The sequence below is a fragment of the Euprymna scolopes genome, chromosome 33 (assembly GCF_053919585.1).
Source record: "Euprymna scolopes isolate OS-2025 chromosome 33, ASM5391958v1, whole genome shotgun sequence".
NCBI classification, from domain to species: Eukaryota; Metazoa; Mollusca; class Cephalopoda; order Sepiida; family Sepiolidae; genus Euprymna; species Euprymna scolopes.
Window position 1 is genome coordinate 80123975 of NC_136514.1, and position 17098 is coordinate 80141072.

The 17098-nt window shown below is 33.7% G+C and overlaps 1 protein-coding gene across 1 annotated transcript in view; it reads right to left on the reverse strand.

Moving 5' to 3' along the window:
- Positions 1-17098, reverse strand: part of LOC145258322 (collagen alpha-6(VI) chain-like) — a 55285-nt gene that overhangs the window by 6463 nt on the left and 31724 nt on the right. The window contains exons 5-6 of the mRNA XM_080116416.1: positions 9438-10034; positions 4744-5778 (exon numbers count right to left, since the gene is read on the reverse strand). Coding sequence (XP_079972542.1) covers positions 4744-5778; positions 9438-10034 — 1632 coding nt within the window. The remainder of the gene's footprint in view (positions 1-4743; positions 5779-9437; positions 10035-17098) is intronic.

The following is a 17098-nucleotide window of genomic DNA, read 5'->3' on the forward strand; positions in this document are numbered from 1 at the left end:
CAAAGCCTTTACCACTATAAACAAATCGTCAGTGTGGATTTCAAAACAACTTAGTTGTTGTGGCGGAAGTTCATACGTCAAAATCAACGGGAGAGTCCATCATATATTAGTTTTGAGATGATTAATCAGAATCAGGAACCAAAAATATCATAATATTTGGGGTATCGGAATCGGAAAATTTGTGCCTATTTTCCAATGCAAGAAACGATTATCTTTATTGTTTTTATTTGTTTGTTTTTGTGTAAAACTTAATTTTCCATGGCTTGTATTAGTGATTGAATAATAAACATTTATTAATTTTAAACTACCAGTAAAACTAAATATATTTGCGAGAGTATATGCCCATATTATGCCCCCCCCCCACACACACAAATAAAAAAACAACTCTAAAATTCTAAAATTTATAATGAATTGGAATCTCGAATTTAGAACAGAATCGGTAATGGTATCAGAACCAGAAAAAATATTGGTAATATCTATATGTCTATAAAATATAAAAGGTAATATCTATATATTTATAAAATATAAAAGGTAATATCTATAAAAGAGTATGTGTGTGTGTGTAAGAGAGGACAACTCTCAACCTATATACTCAACAAATTTTTTATCTAAAGACTTGAAATTCGGTATATAGAGTATTCAAATGTGGAAAACTTTTTAATTGGTTTTCATCTGAGGGAAAAAGGGCTGCTAAGGGGTCAAAATTGAAAAATTGGTATCTAGGGTCGTCAGATTTTTATCTGTTTCTTAACTGTTTCACGAATGCACATGGGTGAATCGTTAACATGACAGCTTCTTTATGTTAAGAATAAGTAGGTTTGAAAATACTTTTTAAAGATCGTGGCAAGCTGGTCTAATGATTATCTTTCTTGATTCACTGTCTTAAGGTTTTGGCTTCGATCTCAGCTTTAGTATTTTATTTTTTTTGTACTTACAAGAAGTGAACTATTTAGAAAAAATATAATACGCACATGCACGTCTCAGTTTCTTGCCATTTTTTTACTTCATTTTTCTTTTAAAAAAGGAATTTAATATTACGTTTAATACCAGGTAACACCTTGTACATCTGCTAGTGTGTGTATATATATATATATATATATATATATATATATATATAGATTATGGATATCTTGGGAGCATATTGGAAGGGATCTGAAATCTCTTAAGTTTTCTCCTAACCTACAGGAGCTATGGGGGGGGGGGGTCAAAGTTTCAAATATATTCTATTTTGATGAAATTTATATCATGTGTATAAAATTCTCCAATGAAGATAATTGAAGTGTCTTTGTTATTCTTTATGTATTGAATATCTATGTGCTCCACATTTAAGTGACCTATAGGGATAAAAGCTCTTTAAAATTTTCCAATACGTATAGCTGATATTAATAACTATGTATCAAACTTAATGCAAATCTGAAATATTTGAATGTTAAAATCGGAGGTTGTAATCATCAGCATCATTCTGCAACTACTTGTCGAGATGATGGAATTCGGTTAACTCGATACTAGCGCACAAATACATGTATTTGGTGACTTCAATGTCCACCACAGTAACTGGCTAGGATTCTCAAATCACACAGACGTAGCTGGTAGCGCAACACATAGCTTCTCTATATCTCATTCCCTATCTCAGTTGGTTACATTTCCGACACGTTTCCCAGACCAGCACTATCAACATGCCTCACTTCTAGATCTCTTTCTGACAACGGTTCCCAATGACTGTACAACAAATGCCCACAGCCCACTCGGGAATGCTGATCACGCTGTGATAATGGTAGAAATCAGCCTAAATTCTCGCCCTAAAACTGAAGACCCACTACTCAAAACAACGAGGTATTACAAAAAGGCTGATTGGGAAGCCATCAGGGAGCTCATCAGAGATGCCCCATGGCAAAATATCTTTACTCTTCCAGTGGAACAGTGTGCAAATGAGACAACTGAATGGTTCAAAACTGCTATTGAAGCACATGTTCCTGCACGGAAATACTATAGCAAGCCCCACTCCCCCCAATGGTTTACTTCTGCTTGTGCAGCTGCCATTTGTTAAAGGCAGCATGCGTTCCGCAGATTCAACCGACATAAGTCCAGCTCAAATAAACAGAAGTTTATAGAAGCTAGAAATAATTGTAAGAGAGTGATAGACACAGCTAAGACAGATTACTCTGAAACCACCAGAAAGCGCATCGAAGCACAGAAATTAGGAACCCAGGATTTTTGGAAAATCTACAACAGCGTAGTTAATAATGGACAGTCAATTATTCCCCCACTAACAAACAATCATGAGGTTGCTTGCACGGCAACTGACAAGGCTAATCTGCTTGCCAGTCGGTTTGCCTCAAACTCCACACTGAACTCGGTACACCACTCACTCCCTGATTTTCCTCTGCGAACAGACGCCACACTTGACGATTTGAAAATCACCCCTTCTCAGGTACATTCTATTATAAAAAACCTAGACACCTCAAAAGCATGTGGACCAGATCTCATCCCGGCTGTGCTATTAAAAAAATGCTCTGCCGAAGTTGCTCCAGTTCTGTCCAAACTTTACAATAAATGCCTTAACGAATCTTGTTTTCCCGACTGCTGGAAAACCGCCTCTGTGGTACCAGTCTTCAAGAATTCTGGTGAAAGAACTGACCCACTAAATTATCGCCCCATTAGCCTCCTCCCGCTTTTCGCCAAAATATTTGAGTCCTTAGTTAATCAAGCCCTAGTCCAGCACCTAACAGCTGCTAAACTCCTGACTGACAAACAATATGGATTCAGGCAAGCCCGTTCAAAAGCAGATATCTTAACTGTAGTTTCTGAACGTATATACCGTTCATTGGATAAAACAGGGGAGGGTAGAGCGGTGGCCCTTGATATATCTAAGGCTTTTGACAGGGTATGGCACGATGGTCTTCTAAGGAAAATTAGATCATATGGAATCACTGGAAGAATTCATAACGTAATTAAATCCTTCTTAAGTAATAGAAAAATCAAAGTTGTCCTCGACGGACATACATCCAAACAATATGACATAAATGCGGGAGTACCTCAGGGGTCTATCCTTGGACCTCTATTATTCCTGATATTCATAAACGACCTCCCTGATAATATTGTTTCGGAGATGGGTATATTTGCCGATGACACCACTCTCTATAACAGATATGAGGGGAAAACAAATGAACACATATCCAAGAAAATGGCAGAAACACTAGAGGATGACCTCCAATCCGTAGTGGAATGGGGACAAAAATGGTTGGTCACATTCAATGCTGCTAAGACTAAGCTTGTTTCCTTCAATAACTACAAGAAACCTTCTCTACCACCAATAGCAATGGCCAAGAACACATTGCCTGGAAGTACTTCTTTTAAACTCCTCGGCCTAACGTTTACAGGGAATATGAACTGGAATAGATACATTGAGAGCATTGCCAAGGCTGCTGCAAGGAAGGTTGGCTCCCTCTACCGTGCTAGAAAACTACTTATGCCTGCCAGTATCCTATACCTCTATAAGGCAACCATTCGCCCATGTATGGAGTACTGTTGTCACATCTGGGCTGGTGCATCTGCTGCTTGTCTCTCGCTCCTGGACAGGGTTCAAAAAAGAGTCGCCAACCTGATAGGTCCTGAACTGTCATCTAGGCTTCAACCTCTGTCCCATCGACGAGATGTTGCATCCCTCTGCCTGTTCTACAAATACTTTAATGGTGAATGCTCTGACGAACTGCAAACACTTGTACCTCCCCGACGTAACTACCCCCGACAAACCCGACAAGCTACTAAGTCTCATCCCTTTACAGTGGAGATCCCTAGGTGCAAGAAAGCCTTTTACTCCAATAGTTTCTTCCCCAGAACTGCGGGTCTTTGGAACTTCCTTCCGGGATTCTGCTTTCCCAACTGCAATGATATGCAGAAGTTCAAGTGTAATGTTAACAAACATCTTTCTACTCCTCTCCCTTCATAATAACCCCGCTAATTAATTCCCTAATAGTAGCCCCCTGCTTCAAAGTGGCACTGTGCCTTGTTTGGGGTGAAAATTGAATAAAAAAAAAATTAAAAAAAAATGTTTATTAGGGGTGGGACGATTCTAGCACTTATCAATTCCATATTAAATTTCCAATTCTTTCTAAATCTCGACATATTTAACTATAAAGTTGTTATTTTTCACAATTACCATAAAAACACATGTTAAATGTGCAGATTTTTCTTAAACATGCGGATACACTTGAGAGGGATGATCTATCGATTTTAGTTTTACTTATTGGTTAAAATTCAACAGATATTCACTATTTTTGTATTACTATAAGCGGTAGAATATTTTTCTTTAAAGAAAATCAAATAAAAAAGCGAATTACAAGAATCGTTGTTGGCATCGGAAAATAGGCACAAATTTTTCCAATACCCCCCAAATTTCCGAGTTTTTTGATTCCTGATTTCGATTAATCGACCCAATACTTCACATGCCATATCATGCTCACTAAAACCCTAAAAGTTTTGGCCATATTTATTGATGTCTCATAACTGCCGTTAAAATTTCACAAAAATTTGGACGTATCCAAATTTTTGTGAAGGGCGTAGAAACGCCGTTTTTACCTCATTTGCATGAAACTAAACTAACTATAGCCTACATTATCCACTTTTACCCCTTGCAATTGCATTAAAAAATTCGTAATGATTGGTAAATAAGTTTTAAGCTTACATTTAGAATAATATTTGAAATAAAAGACAAACATTTCTTACAATTGTTTGTCGTGTTACCTTTTCCTCCAGTGTTTCCGCTACCGTCTTTTCCGCCAGTGTTTCCGCTACCGTCTTTTCCGCCAGTGTTTCCGCTTCCGTCTTTTCCTCCAGTGTTTCCGCTTCCGTCTTTTCCGCCAGTGTTTCCGCTACCGTCTTTTCTGCCAGTGTTTCCGCTTCCGTCTTTTCCTCCAGTGTTTCCGCTACCGTCTTTTCCGCCAGTGTTTCCGCTACCGTCTTTTCCGCCAGTGTTTCCGCTACCGTCTTTTCCGCCAGTGTTTCCGCTACCGTCTTTTCCGCCAGTGTTTCCGCTACCGTCTTTTCCGCCAGTGTTTCCGCTACCGTCTTTTCCTCCAGTGTTTCCGCTACCATCTTTTCCGCCAGTGTTTCCGCTACCATCTTTTCCACCAGTGTTTCCGCTACCGTCTTTTCCTCCAGTGTTTCCGCTACCATCTTTTCCGCCAGTATTACCGTTAACTCCATCATCAGAACGATTGCTACACACCTTCCTGAAAAGGTGATTCTCGATGTGGGAGAGGCTATTAAAATCTGGAACAGTATACACATAATCTTGGCCACTGCTGATACTGTGTAGCTCTATGATGTTTGTCTTCCCAATGCCGATGGCATATACCTTGATGCCCATAGACCGTAGAGCTAGCGCAGCATCCTTGGTTGCTGATGGTTTTAAAGATTCTCCATCAGTCATGACAATGGCGACGTGGTTGACATGTCCGGCTCGCATACCAGCTTCTGGTATAAAACCGCGCGTGCGCACATCTTCCAGGGCTTTGTCAGTAAACGTTGTGCCAACGGTTCGCTTCATGTTGTGAATGTATTGACGCAATTGCTCTTTGTCATTCAGGTCCTTTAGACGAATCAAGAGTTTGGAGTCGGTGGCAAACAAGAAAAGACCCAGCTGCGTGTCATGCGGGCCAATCTTCACATGCGAGATGAAGTTGTCTAGAAATGTGATATATTTTTGAAAGTCTTTGTCTTTGACGCTGTCAGAGGAGTCAAGTACAAATATAATGTCAGATGGCAGTGATTCGCAAACTGAAAGATAGATTTTTTTATGTATTAGTTTTATGGCAAAATAATTGCAATAATAGTATTTGCTAACTGCCTCTCACGAGCTTAAACATTCAATGTGCAAGCAAGCAAGTGCAATGTTTAAAAAATATTTAGCCCATGTCTAAGCAAAGTTAAAAGCAAGGATTTTTTAATGCCCCCCCCCTCTTTTTTTACCATCCTCAGTTCAGTGAAAGTCTTGATAAAAAGAAAGTCTCATCATTTTCTTTTGATGTTACAGTGGTTATTACTAATTCTTCCAAATAAACTAGTAAAAAATATTTTCAAAATGAAATACTGAAAAAATATTTTCAAAATGAAATACTGAAAAAATATTTTCAAAATGAAATACTGAAAAAATATTTTCAAAATAAAGCTCTAAAAAAAACTATTTAAAAATATAATAAAAACCAACTATTTAAAAATATTTCCAAACTAAAATGAGTATATTCGCTATAATGATTGGAGATAAAGTCAGTTTCCAAACATAGTCAATATAAGATCTAGTTTTTTTTTTCTCCAAAATATTTTTTTTGTTAATCTATTCATGTTATTGACAATGTTCTTAACCATATTGTTCAAGTTATATAAATAAATTGACAGATCATAATGATGTTATACTGTAAGTTATTGTTAGTTTCGAAGCAAAGAACAGCTAACATATGAAAGAAAGTATTAGTTTAATAACCGTTATCTTTCCTTGAATTTCATTTGGTGATTTATTCATGTATTTTTTTAGTAAAAGATGGTCACACACTTTTTGAAGAGACTTATTTTTAAAGTAAAATTTAAATGGGAATTTGAAAACTTTGAAGTGTCGAATATAATAATAAAATCTTACAATGTGGATTTGTGGATCGTAAGAAAAAATGAAACAAAGAGGTTAAAAATTTTTCTTTAGCCAATGTGTCGGTCATATGCGCTTTTTTATATAAAGGGGTCACTACTTATCAAGGCCCAGAGGCCACTCAAGGACAAGGGTTAATGTGTGTATGGTGGTCAATGGGACAATTAATCGTTAGTATTGAAAATTTGGTAAATTGGATTACTTTAAGGATACGACTCATCAAAAATTTGTTTACGTTGGACTTGAAGACAGCTGAAAAGCAGGCAAACAGAAGAGAATTCCACAGACGGACAGTTCTAAGAAAAAAGCTTTGTTTATGGAATCTACACTTAGGTTTAGGCACAGATAAAGAGTGAGGGAAATTATTGATAGTGGTTCTAAGAAGACGAGTGTTTGATCTTCGTTCTAAATCTATTATGAATTTTGATGCAGAATTGACTTTTTAATTGATGATAATTGATCACACACTTTTTGAAGACACTTATTTTTAAAGTAAAATTTAAATGGGAAATTTGAAAACTTTGAAGTGTCGGATATAATGATAAAATCATTTTCATTTACTGATTTTTTTTTTTTTTTTGTAAGTCCGATATTTTGCTAATACATAGCCTCATCAGGATAGAAATCTGTAAATAAAAATGATTTTATCATTATATCCGACACTTAAAAGTTTTCAAATTTCCCATTTAAATTTTACTTTAAAAATAAGTGTCTTCAAAAAGTGTGTGACCATCTTTTACTTTATATCCCGCCCGAAACTGGAGCATTATACACTTGAAATCACCGGAACAACACGTAAATTCTCTTCTCTTCGCCATAACACCAAAATGAAGAAAAAGAAGAAAAAAACATTCATGGACCGGACTTTCTACCCTGATGAGGCTATTTATTAGCGCAATATCGAACTTACAAAAAAATATAAGTAAATAAAAATGATTTTATCATTATATCCGACAATTCAAAGTTTTCAAATTTTCCATTTAAATTTTATGTATTTTTTAATTTTTTTTTTTTTATCAGAAACTACTTTTTGGGAAATGAGTAGGTACTGGTCGCGGTAGGAGTTCCCTGCCGAACACCCTCAAAAAACAATAATTTCTCCCCGCGCAGCCGCAAAGGACATGTTTTAGTTGCCATAGTAACAACACTTTTTATCGACATTGTTTTACTGTTTATGAATATTGAAATAAAAGACATTACTACACACATATCTCACTTTTAATCACTTTTATCGACTTTTTAAAACTTTTTTTTTACTCTTTTTAAATGACAACGTTAATGTTTATGAATATTGAAATAAAACATATTACTACACATTTATTAATATCTTTTTTTTTTTTTTACTGTTTATGTGTCAATTTTATCGACTTTTTTTTTTTTACTGTTTATGTGTCAATTTTGAAATTATTCTTATATTGAATATTGAAATAAAAGACATTACTACACATTTATTAATAATATCTTTTTTTTTTTTTTTACTGTTTTACTGTTTGTGTCACTTTTATCGACTTTTTTCGGTTCTTGAAATTTACTTTTATCGACTTTTTTTTTACTTTTTATCGACTTTTTTCGGTTCTTGAAATTTACTTACCACAAAATGATGATAGAATAATAAATTTACTTACGTTTAATCAATGTTATTTTGGGTTTGTATTACTGTACACATAGATTCGAAAAAGTTGTCAAAAACAAATATATAACAGATAAATGTTATCAAAGGCAAGATAATTTACTTTTCTGCCAAACTGGATATATTTTTTGTGTTTTTATTCAATGTAACATATTTATTCAGCTCGAAAAACATAGTCTTTACCGATGTATTCGAAAATTCAAGATGGCGTCTCACACCCTCTTTAACACCGTAAGTATGGAAAAAGGTGTTATAAATAAATAAAAACAATACAAAATACTATTAAAAACCCGCCGAATATATGTCAACCTATGTCACGGTAACATATATTGAGCGAGTTTTTAACAGTATTTTATCCGGTTTTTTATTTATAACATCTTTTCCCACACTTACCGTGTTAAAGAGAGAATAAGACGCCATCTTGAATGTTCCAATACATCGGTAAACACTGTATGGGTTTCGAGCTGAATAAATATGTTACATTGAATAAAAACACGAAAACTATATCCAGTTTGGTAGAAAAGTAAATTATCTTGCCTTTGATAACATTTATTTGTTATATATTTGTTTTTTGACAACTTTTTCGAATATATGTGTACAGTAATACAAACCCAAAGATATTATTAATAAATGTGTAGTAATGTCTTTTATTTCAATATTCAATATAAGAATAATTTCAAAATTGACACATAAACAGTAAAAAAAAAAGTCGATAAAATTGACACATAAACAGTAAAAAAAAAAAAAGATATTAATAAATGTGTAGTAATATGTTTTATTTCAATATTCATAAACATTAACGTTGTCATTTAAAAAGAGTAAAAAAAAAGTTTTAAAAAGTCGATAAAAGTGATTAAAAGTGAGATATGTGTGTAGTAATGTCTTTTATTTCAATATTCATAAACAGTAAAACAATGTCGATAAAAAGTGTTGTTACTATGGTAACTAAAACATGTCCTTTGCGGCTGCGCGGGGAGAAATTATTGTTTTTTGAGGGTGTTCGGCAGGGAACTCTTACCGCGATCAGTACCAATGAGTATATTCGTTATAATGATTGTAGATAAAATCAGTTTCCAAACAAGTCGAATTTAATGTAAAGAAAAGCTCCACCCCTTACCCATCCCCACCCTAACCCAGTAAAAAGCTTTGGTAGTTAAATATAGTTACCTATGGAAGGCAGAGTTGGGACTGTTTTGTGATCAATGCACACCTCTTTCAGAATCTTTTTCTCGAGTTTCTGTAAACCATGGAAGTCGAGGACAGTATTCACATTGTTGATTTCACTGGCGATGTTGTGCAATTCCTTCACATCGACCGTCTTGCCAACACCAATGGCGTAGATTTCAACGTTCAATGCGTGCAGGGCATCAGCCGCTGCTTTGGTGTCTGCAGGCTTCACTGAAACGCCGTCCGTGATAACGATGACTACCTGCTTAACACCAGAACCGCGACCACCATTTGCAGACGAGAAGGCACGCCCACTGACATCTGCAAGGGCCCGATCCGTGAAAGTCATGCCACTGCTCCGTTTAACGGTCTTCAGCTTCTGGAGCAACGCGCTATTCTCTTTGAAGTCGTTCAACTTGATTAGCAAGCTCGAGTCATCAGCATAGATGAAAAGAGAGACTTGGATGTGGTTCGGACCGATCTTGGAAGCGGAGACGAAACTTTCGACAAAGCTAATCTCTTTCTGAAAGTCGCTGTCTGTGACGCTGCTGGAAGAATCCACTACGAAGACGATATCGGCTGGTACAAGCGAGCACACTATAAAGAAACCGCAAGGAAAAGGAGCATATATAAAAATGGTTTTTTATAATGGTGAGGGGGCGCCTTATAAGCGAAGAGCTACAAGTAGGGGCTTGTAATGAGACAATTCTAATATTTTCCTCGATTCCGATACAGTTATCGATTCTATACAAAATTTTGATTCCAATACAATTACCGATTCCAATTCTTTACAAATCTCTAAATATTTAATTATAAAATTGTTATATTTTCATGCTTACTGTAAAAAACATTAAATGTGCGTATATTTTCTAAGGCATAAAAATAAACTTGTGGGTGCTGATCATTAAATTTTAGCTTCAGTGGTAGTTTAAAATCAATAAATATTTATTATTTCATCAGTAATACAAATGGACACATTTTTTTCTGATTCTGATACTGATTCCAATACCCTCTAAAGTTCTGATTTATGATTACCAATTCCATACAAAATTCCTGATTCCGAGACAATTACCGATTTTGATTCTTTATAGATATCTAAATATTTAACTATGAAATTATTTTTTTCTGCTTACCATAAAAACCATTAAATATGCATACATTTTTTCAAACGTAAAAATCACACTCGTAGGGGTTGATCATTAGCTTTTAGTTTTACTATATGCATTCTTTTATCGATAATACCAGCAGTTGAAGATTTTGTTTAAAAAAAAAATTAAAAAAAAAAGATAATTAAACGAATTGTTTTTTTTTTTTTTTTTTTTTTTGCATCAGAAAATAGGCACACAGTTTTCCGATTCCAATACCCCTCAGACTTCTGGTTTTTCCAATTCCTGAATAATTGCCCCAACACAAATTTAAGCCAACTTTTGGGGTACGAAAGTCAAATTTTAGATTCTTGTTTTGTAGCTAAGGATTGGCCCCTTTCATTTCAAGTTCAAAACGGAAATAAAACCTTTTTATCGCTAGTGTTTCAAATCTGTTCAGATCACAACTTAAATAAAGAAATTTTAATTTAATTTTATTCTCTTTGCTGCAGACCGCATTGATATTTACTGCAGGTTTATCACTAGGGCTATGACAACAGCATATTCTTTTCATTGTTTTGACTCTCTAGTATATATCCGACACAGTTAATCAACCGAGAACCACATCACTCTATATAAAAAGCATATAAAATATCAACGGATATATATTCGAAAGTCAAAACAATGAAAAGAATATGCTGTTATCACAGCCCTCATCATCACTAATGTTGGAACAAATAATCTGAAATCTAGAATTGGAAAGATCGGAACTTTTTGAATTATTGGAATCAGAAAATAAAAATTCCAATTCCAAAACGATTCGTTTAATTTTTTTCTTGACAAAAAAACAAAAAAAAAAAAAACGATACAGACACAAATTTATTTATTAACTAGCAAGCCACCCAACATTACCCGGTCGTAAAATATGCATAAATATTATATTTGAATTCTTACAGAAACTGAGACATGTGCATGCAAATATTATGTTTTTTCTAAACAGCTCAAGACAGTGAGTCAAATGCGATAATCATTAGGCCAGCTTGATACAGTCTTTTAAAAGTGTTTTCAAACCTACTTATTCTCAACATAATGAATCTGTAATATGAACAATTCATGCATGCACATTCATGAAACAGCAAACAGATAAAAATCCGATCCCCCCTCCCCGTGTACCAATTTTTCAATTTTGACCGATTAGCAGCCTTTTTTTTTTTCCGGATGAAAACTGATTAAATTTTTTTTCCCATGTCTGAATACTCTATATATCACATTTTAAGTCTATAGATAAAAAATTTGTTGAGTATATTTGCTGAGAATTTTTCTCATACACACACACATTCTCATTTTTATAGATATCTATATATATAAAAGTGAAAATGTATGTATGTATGTGTGTATGTATGTGTGTGTGCTAAAAACTTTCGACAGACAACGAAAATTCACAAACTCGGTATCATATTGAAGCCCCATCCTTCACTCGAAAAATATCGAAAAATTGGCCAAAAACGTTCATGTTTTCACCCCGAAATCGACAATTTTCGACGGGGGAGGGGGGGTCAACAAAAACGGTCTTCTTGTGACGACGACCGGTTCTATGCATGCGTCAGATGACGTCATGACCTGATTTACTTTAAATTGTTGAAAAACTGAATAAATTTCATGTACGTCACGTTAGTTCAGTTGATTAACGCGTTGGTTCTTTATCTAAAAGTTTTGGGTTCGAATCGTGGTGTGAGATGTCTTTTTTTTTTTTCGATTTTTTAAATTTAAATATTGAACCAGTGTTATTTAAGCCATTTTTCACGTAACGATCGTTTTTCTGTTTTTTTTTTTTTTTTTTTTTTTTTTTTTTTTTTTTACTTAGCTTATCCACCCCCGACCACACACCCAAAAACACCCGGGTATCCACCGATTTTTTAAATTTTAATATCGAAACAGGCTTATCTAAGCCATTTTTCACGTGTTCGTTTTTCTGTTTTCAACATCGTTTGCCTTACGTTAGTTTTTTTTTGTGTTTTTTTTCGATGTTTTGATTACCCCCCCCCCTCCGCTTAAGTTTTAACGTTGTTTTCTTTTTTTACTTCGCTTATAACAAACAACATGGTCATTGACGTCGTCGTCGTCGTAACGCTCGACGACTTCCGGGCGCGCACCTGTCAATTTTGTTCCTATTTAAATAAATTGAAACATCTTTCAGTAACTCATTCTGGCTGGCCGATTTTATTTTCAAATTCGCCTCAGGGCTTCGGGTTTGATCCTACCCCCCCCCCCCGGTTTCTTTTTTATTTAACACCACACACACCTCCAAACACCCGGGCAACGCTGGGTACCCCCGCTAGTATAGATGAAATGTTCATTTGCAACATAAGACGAAATGGATTTTAAATCCTACTCCCAAATTTAACATTAATTCTGTCTATTTCTTTTATTGGTACATTACTGTAAACATCCCTTTGTAAACCTTTTGGCACATACTCGTTAAACATTTCAGGGAGTTCACGCTTAATTATTATTGCCAGGTTTTTTTAATTTTGTTGGTGCCGTCTGGGCACTGCCGTTGTTTGTCATTAGCGTCTTCTGAAATAATTAATCTTTATGGTATTTCCTCGCTTTGGAATCAAGTGAAAAATATAGATAATAATCTTACAGTAATTTTATCAACATCTTGGCTTAAATGCATAAAGGGGAAACCTTTAGAAGTTTTCCAAATTAAATAGGAAATTATATCTATATTTAACTCCCCCCCCCCGCCAAGAAGAGTGAGATTCAGGCATTTGTTACTATAACAGAACAAAAAAAGATAAAAAAAACAAACATTGAATAAATAAATATTACCAAGACTCTTCTACGAGTTGCCTTAAATAAGTTTCCAGACTTTTTTTTTGTACAGGCATTTAAAATTGTCATAGACTCTTGAAAATTCAGTATGTTATTGCTATACATCTTATGAGATGACTGACCAATTTTTATGATTCCAGGTTCAAATGAACAGCTACAGCAGGAATTGGAATACACCCTACTAAAGCCTGATTGTCACAACTGGTGAATTTCAAAAATGCAATCTCGTCATGAGGACACTTTAGAAGAATGATATGCAATAAAATTCTGTTTTAAACTTGGAAAAAAAATGCCACAGAAAACTATGGAATGCTTCAGACGGCTTCCAAAAGCATATTTTTTAGTTCAAAACAAACTTAGTGTTCACTCTGTTGATTTAGAATAAAAATGGCTGTCTAATAAAGGCTTTCACAAGGACCCTTGATGAATTCTATCTTGCATGAATCGAGCATCAGATTTTGAGTGGCATAAGGGATTCAAGGAAGGCATGTGAGGGATGCTGAGGAGTAAAAAAAGCCAGAGTTAATTAGCCAAATAAAGAATTTCCTGTTTAAGAATCGTGGTGTGTCTATAGGGACAATAAGTGCACAGTTCGATGTCAGTGTGGGAACTGTACACAATTATTCACCAGTAACGAAAGATATGGAAGATTTGCGAGAATGCACCAGTCCACAACTCCATCCTTGTCACAGACTATTTAACCAAGATGAGCATCAAGACAGTTCCTCACCCTCCTTATTGTCCAAACTTTGCTCCCTGTGACTTTTGGTTATTCACTAAGCTCAAGGAAAACCTTAGAGGCTGTCGTTATGAAACAATTGAGGAGATGAAAGAGGCTGTGACGAGGGTCATTGACACGCTGACACATGAGAACCATGGGGCCTTCCAGAAGTTGTTGGAATGGTACAACAAGTGCATTGCAGCCGGAGGAGATTACTTTGAAGGGGAATAGAGTTTCATGTGTGTACTATCAATAAAAGTGCCCATACGAGAAAAGGTCTGGAAACTTATTGAAGGCACCTCGTATTTACCTGGATGAGTTTATTTTAACTCATTTTAAAGCATATTTTTTAGTTCAAAACAAACGTAGTGTTCACTCTGTTGAACTAGAATAAAAAATGGTGGTCTCATAAACCTTTCACAAGGATGCTTGATAATTGCTCAAAATCGAAAATTAAACAAACGTTAGTAGAAACACATCAAATTTCAACAATCGAGCAAAAATGTTATGTTCTACCAGTATTTTGTATAGATAGTATAGTTATGTTATTTTGTATAAAGATAGTATAGTCATGTTATTTTGTATAGATAGTATAGTCATGTTATTTTGTATAGATAGTATAGTTATGTTATTTTGTATAGATAGTATAGTTATGTTATTTTGTATAAATAGTATAGTTATGTAATTTGTATAGATAGTATAGTTATGTTATTTTGTATAAATAGTATAGTTATGTTATTTTTTATAGATAGTATAGTTATGTTATTTTGTATAAATAGTATAGTTATGTTATTTTGTATAGATAGTATAGTTATGTTATTTTGTATAAATAGTATAGTTATGTTATTTTGTATAAATAGTATAGTTATGTTATTTTGTATAGATAGTATAGTTATGTTATTTTGTATAAATAGTATAGTTATGTTATTTTGTATAGATAGTATAGTTATGTTCTACCAATATTTGGTTTGGATTTTTGAACAATTCGTCAAGATTAAAAAGTTAGAATGGGCCAGAAATGATTATGATTTTACGTTAAATTTATGTGCAAAATTGCTTTCCGACTCGTAATTCTAAAATTGTTTTTTTTCTCTTCGCCACGTAATCATCTAAAAATCTAAAATCTCATTTTGAGAGAGTGATTTAGTTAAAGGTGTTAGTGTAACGATGTTGCATGCTCGAATAACACCCATTTACCCTGCTTACGGGCTAAGGGTAAGGTGACTCAAAGTTTAAGAAATTCATTCCTTTCTTCAAAACCCTGGAATGTGTGTGTGTGTTTTTTTTGTTTTTTTTTTTGAAAAGAAATTTCTCAGCAAAGTGAAGTTGACATTGGTCACAAGAAGTCTGTCCTGATATTTAGGAAGATATTTTCATTCAGCTACATGTTTTATTATAAGTTTCAGACCACCGTGTAAGTAATGGGAATTATTAAACTGAAAGATGGAAAGGCATAGCTGAAAATAGTTTCTTTGGAGCAAATGGGTTTGAGGAAGAGAAGGAAGGAAAAAGAATTAAAGAGAAATATGAGTTGAAGAGAGAGAAAGAAAGAAAGGGAATTAAAGAGTAATATGGTTTGAGATAGAGAAAGAAAAGAGATTCAGAAGAGAAGAGAAAATGATAATCTCCAAATGACAGAGGAGGAAATGCTAATCTCAAAGAGATGATGATCAGAATTAAGGTCCAATAAAAAACTATTGTGTTTTGGAAATAAAGAGGTTTTGCTGGCTAGCATCGAAGAGTACACATAATTTTGGGCTTCTGCCCAGGGGTCAGAAACCTCCCCAAGAGAACTGTTGAAAATCTCTTGTTCCTCTAAGAAGCTGTCCGAACGAAACATCCTGCATCATGAAGCCGTTAAGAACCTGAAGAATTAACTTTCCTTTACACAAAGTGTACCCTGAATATTTTATGAATAATTATTCTCATTTAAAAAAAAATGATCTCCGAGTTTATTATTTAATTGTTTGATTTGAAAACCCAGTTAATTACAGTGCTGACACCACCACCAACCTAGACTGCACCGAGAAAAACTATATACCAGCAAAACCAGAGCATCTACGAAAAGGAATTCAACAGTCAAACTAACAAACCGCCAACCAGAGTTGAAAAAGTATTGCTACATGAAATTAGGAACATGCTCATTTTTTGTGCTTTGAGCATCTGAGTGGTGGTTCCAGTGACGAGTGAGAGTCTGATCACCCTTGAAAGCTCTATTACCAAACAAGGATAAAAGTGTAGATATCGAGACCGTCGGGTCAGTGCACATTTTCTTGCTCGTGTGTATGGCAATCCCCCACCTAAGGTGGTATTACATTAATATATTTGCTGCTGCTGCTATTATTATAACTATTATTATTATTAATAGTATAACTATTATTATTAGTATAACTATTATTATTTATAGTATAATTATTATTATTATTATCATGATTAATAATATAACTTATTATTATTAATAATATAACTATTATTATTAATAATAATAATAGTATAACTATTATTATTAATAATAATAGTATTATAACTATTATTATTATTAATAATAATAATAGTATAACTATTATTAGTAGTATTAGTAGTATAACTATTATTATTATTAATAGTATAACTATTATTATTAATAATAGTATAACTATTATTATTAATAATAGTATAACTATTATTATTATTAATAATAGTATTATAACTATTATTATTAATAATAGTATAACTATTATTATTAATAATAGTATAACTATTATTATTAATAATAATAGTATTATAACTATTATTATTAATAATAATAATAGTATAACTATTATTAGTAGTATTAATAGTATAACTATTATTATTATTAATAGTATAACTATTATTATTATTAATAGTATAACTATTATTATTAATAATAGTATAACTATTATTATTATTATTATTATTATTATTATTATTAATAATAATAATACTAGTATAATTATTATTATTATTTTTACTTTATACTGCAATGCAAATCAGTCTAATAACTTACCAAATCTTTT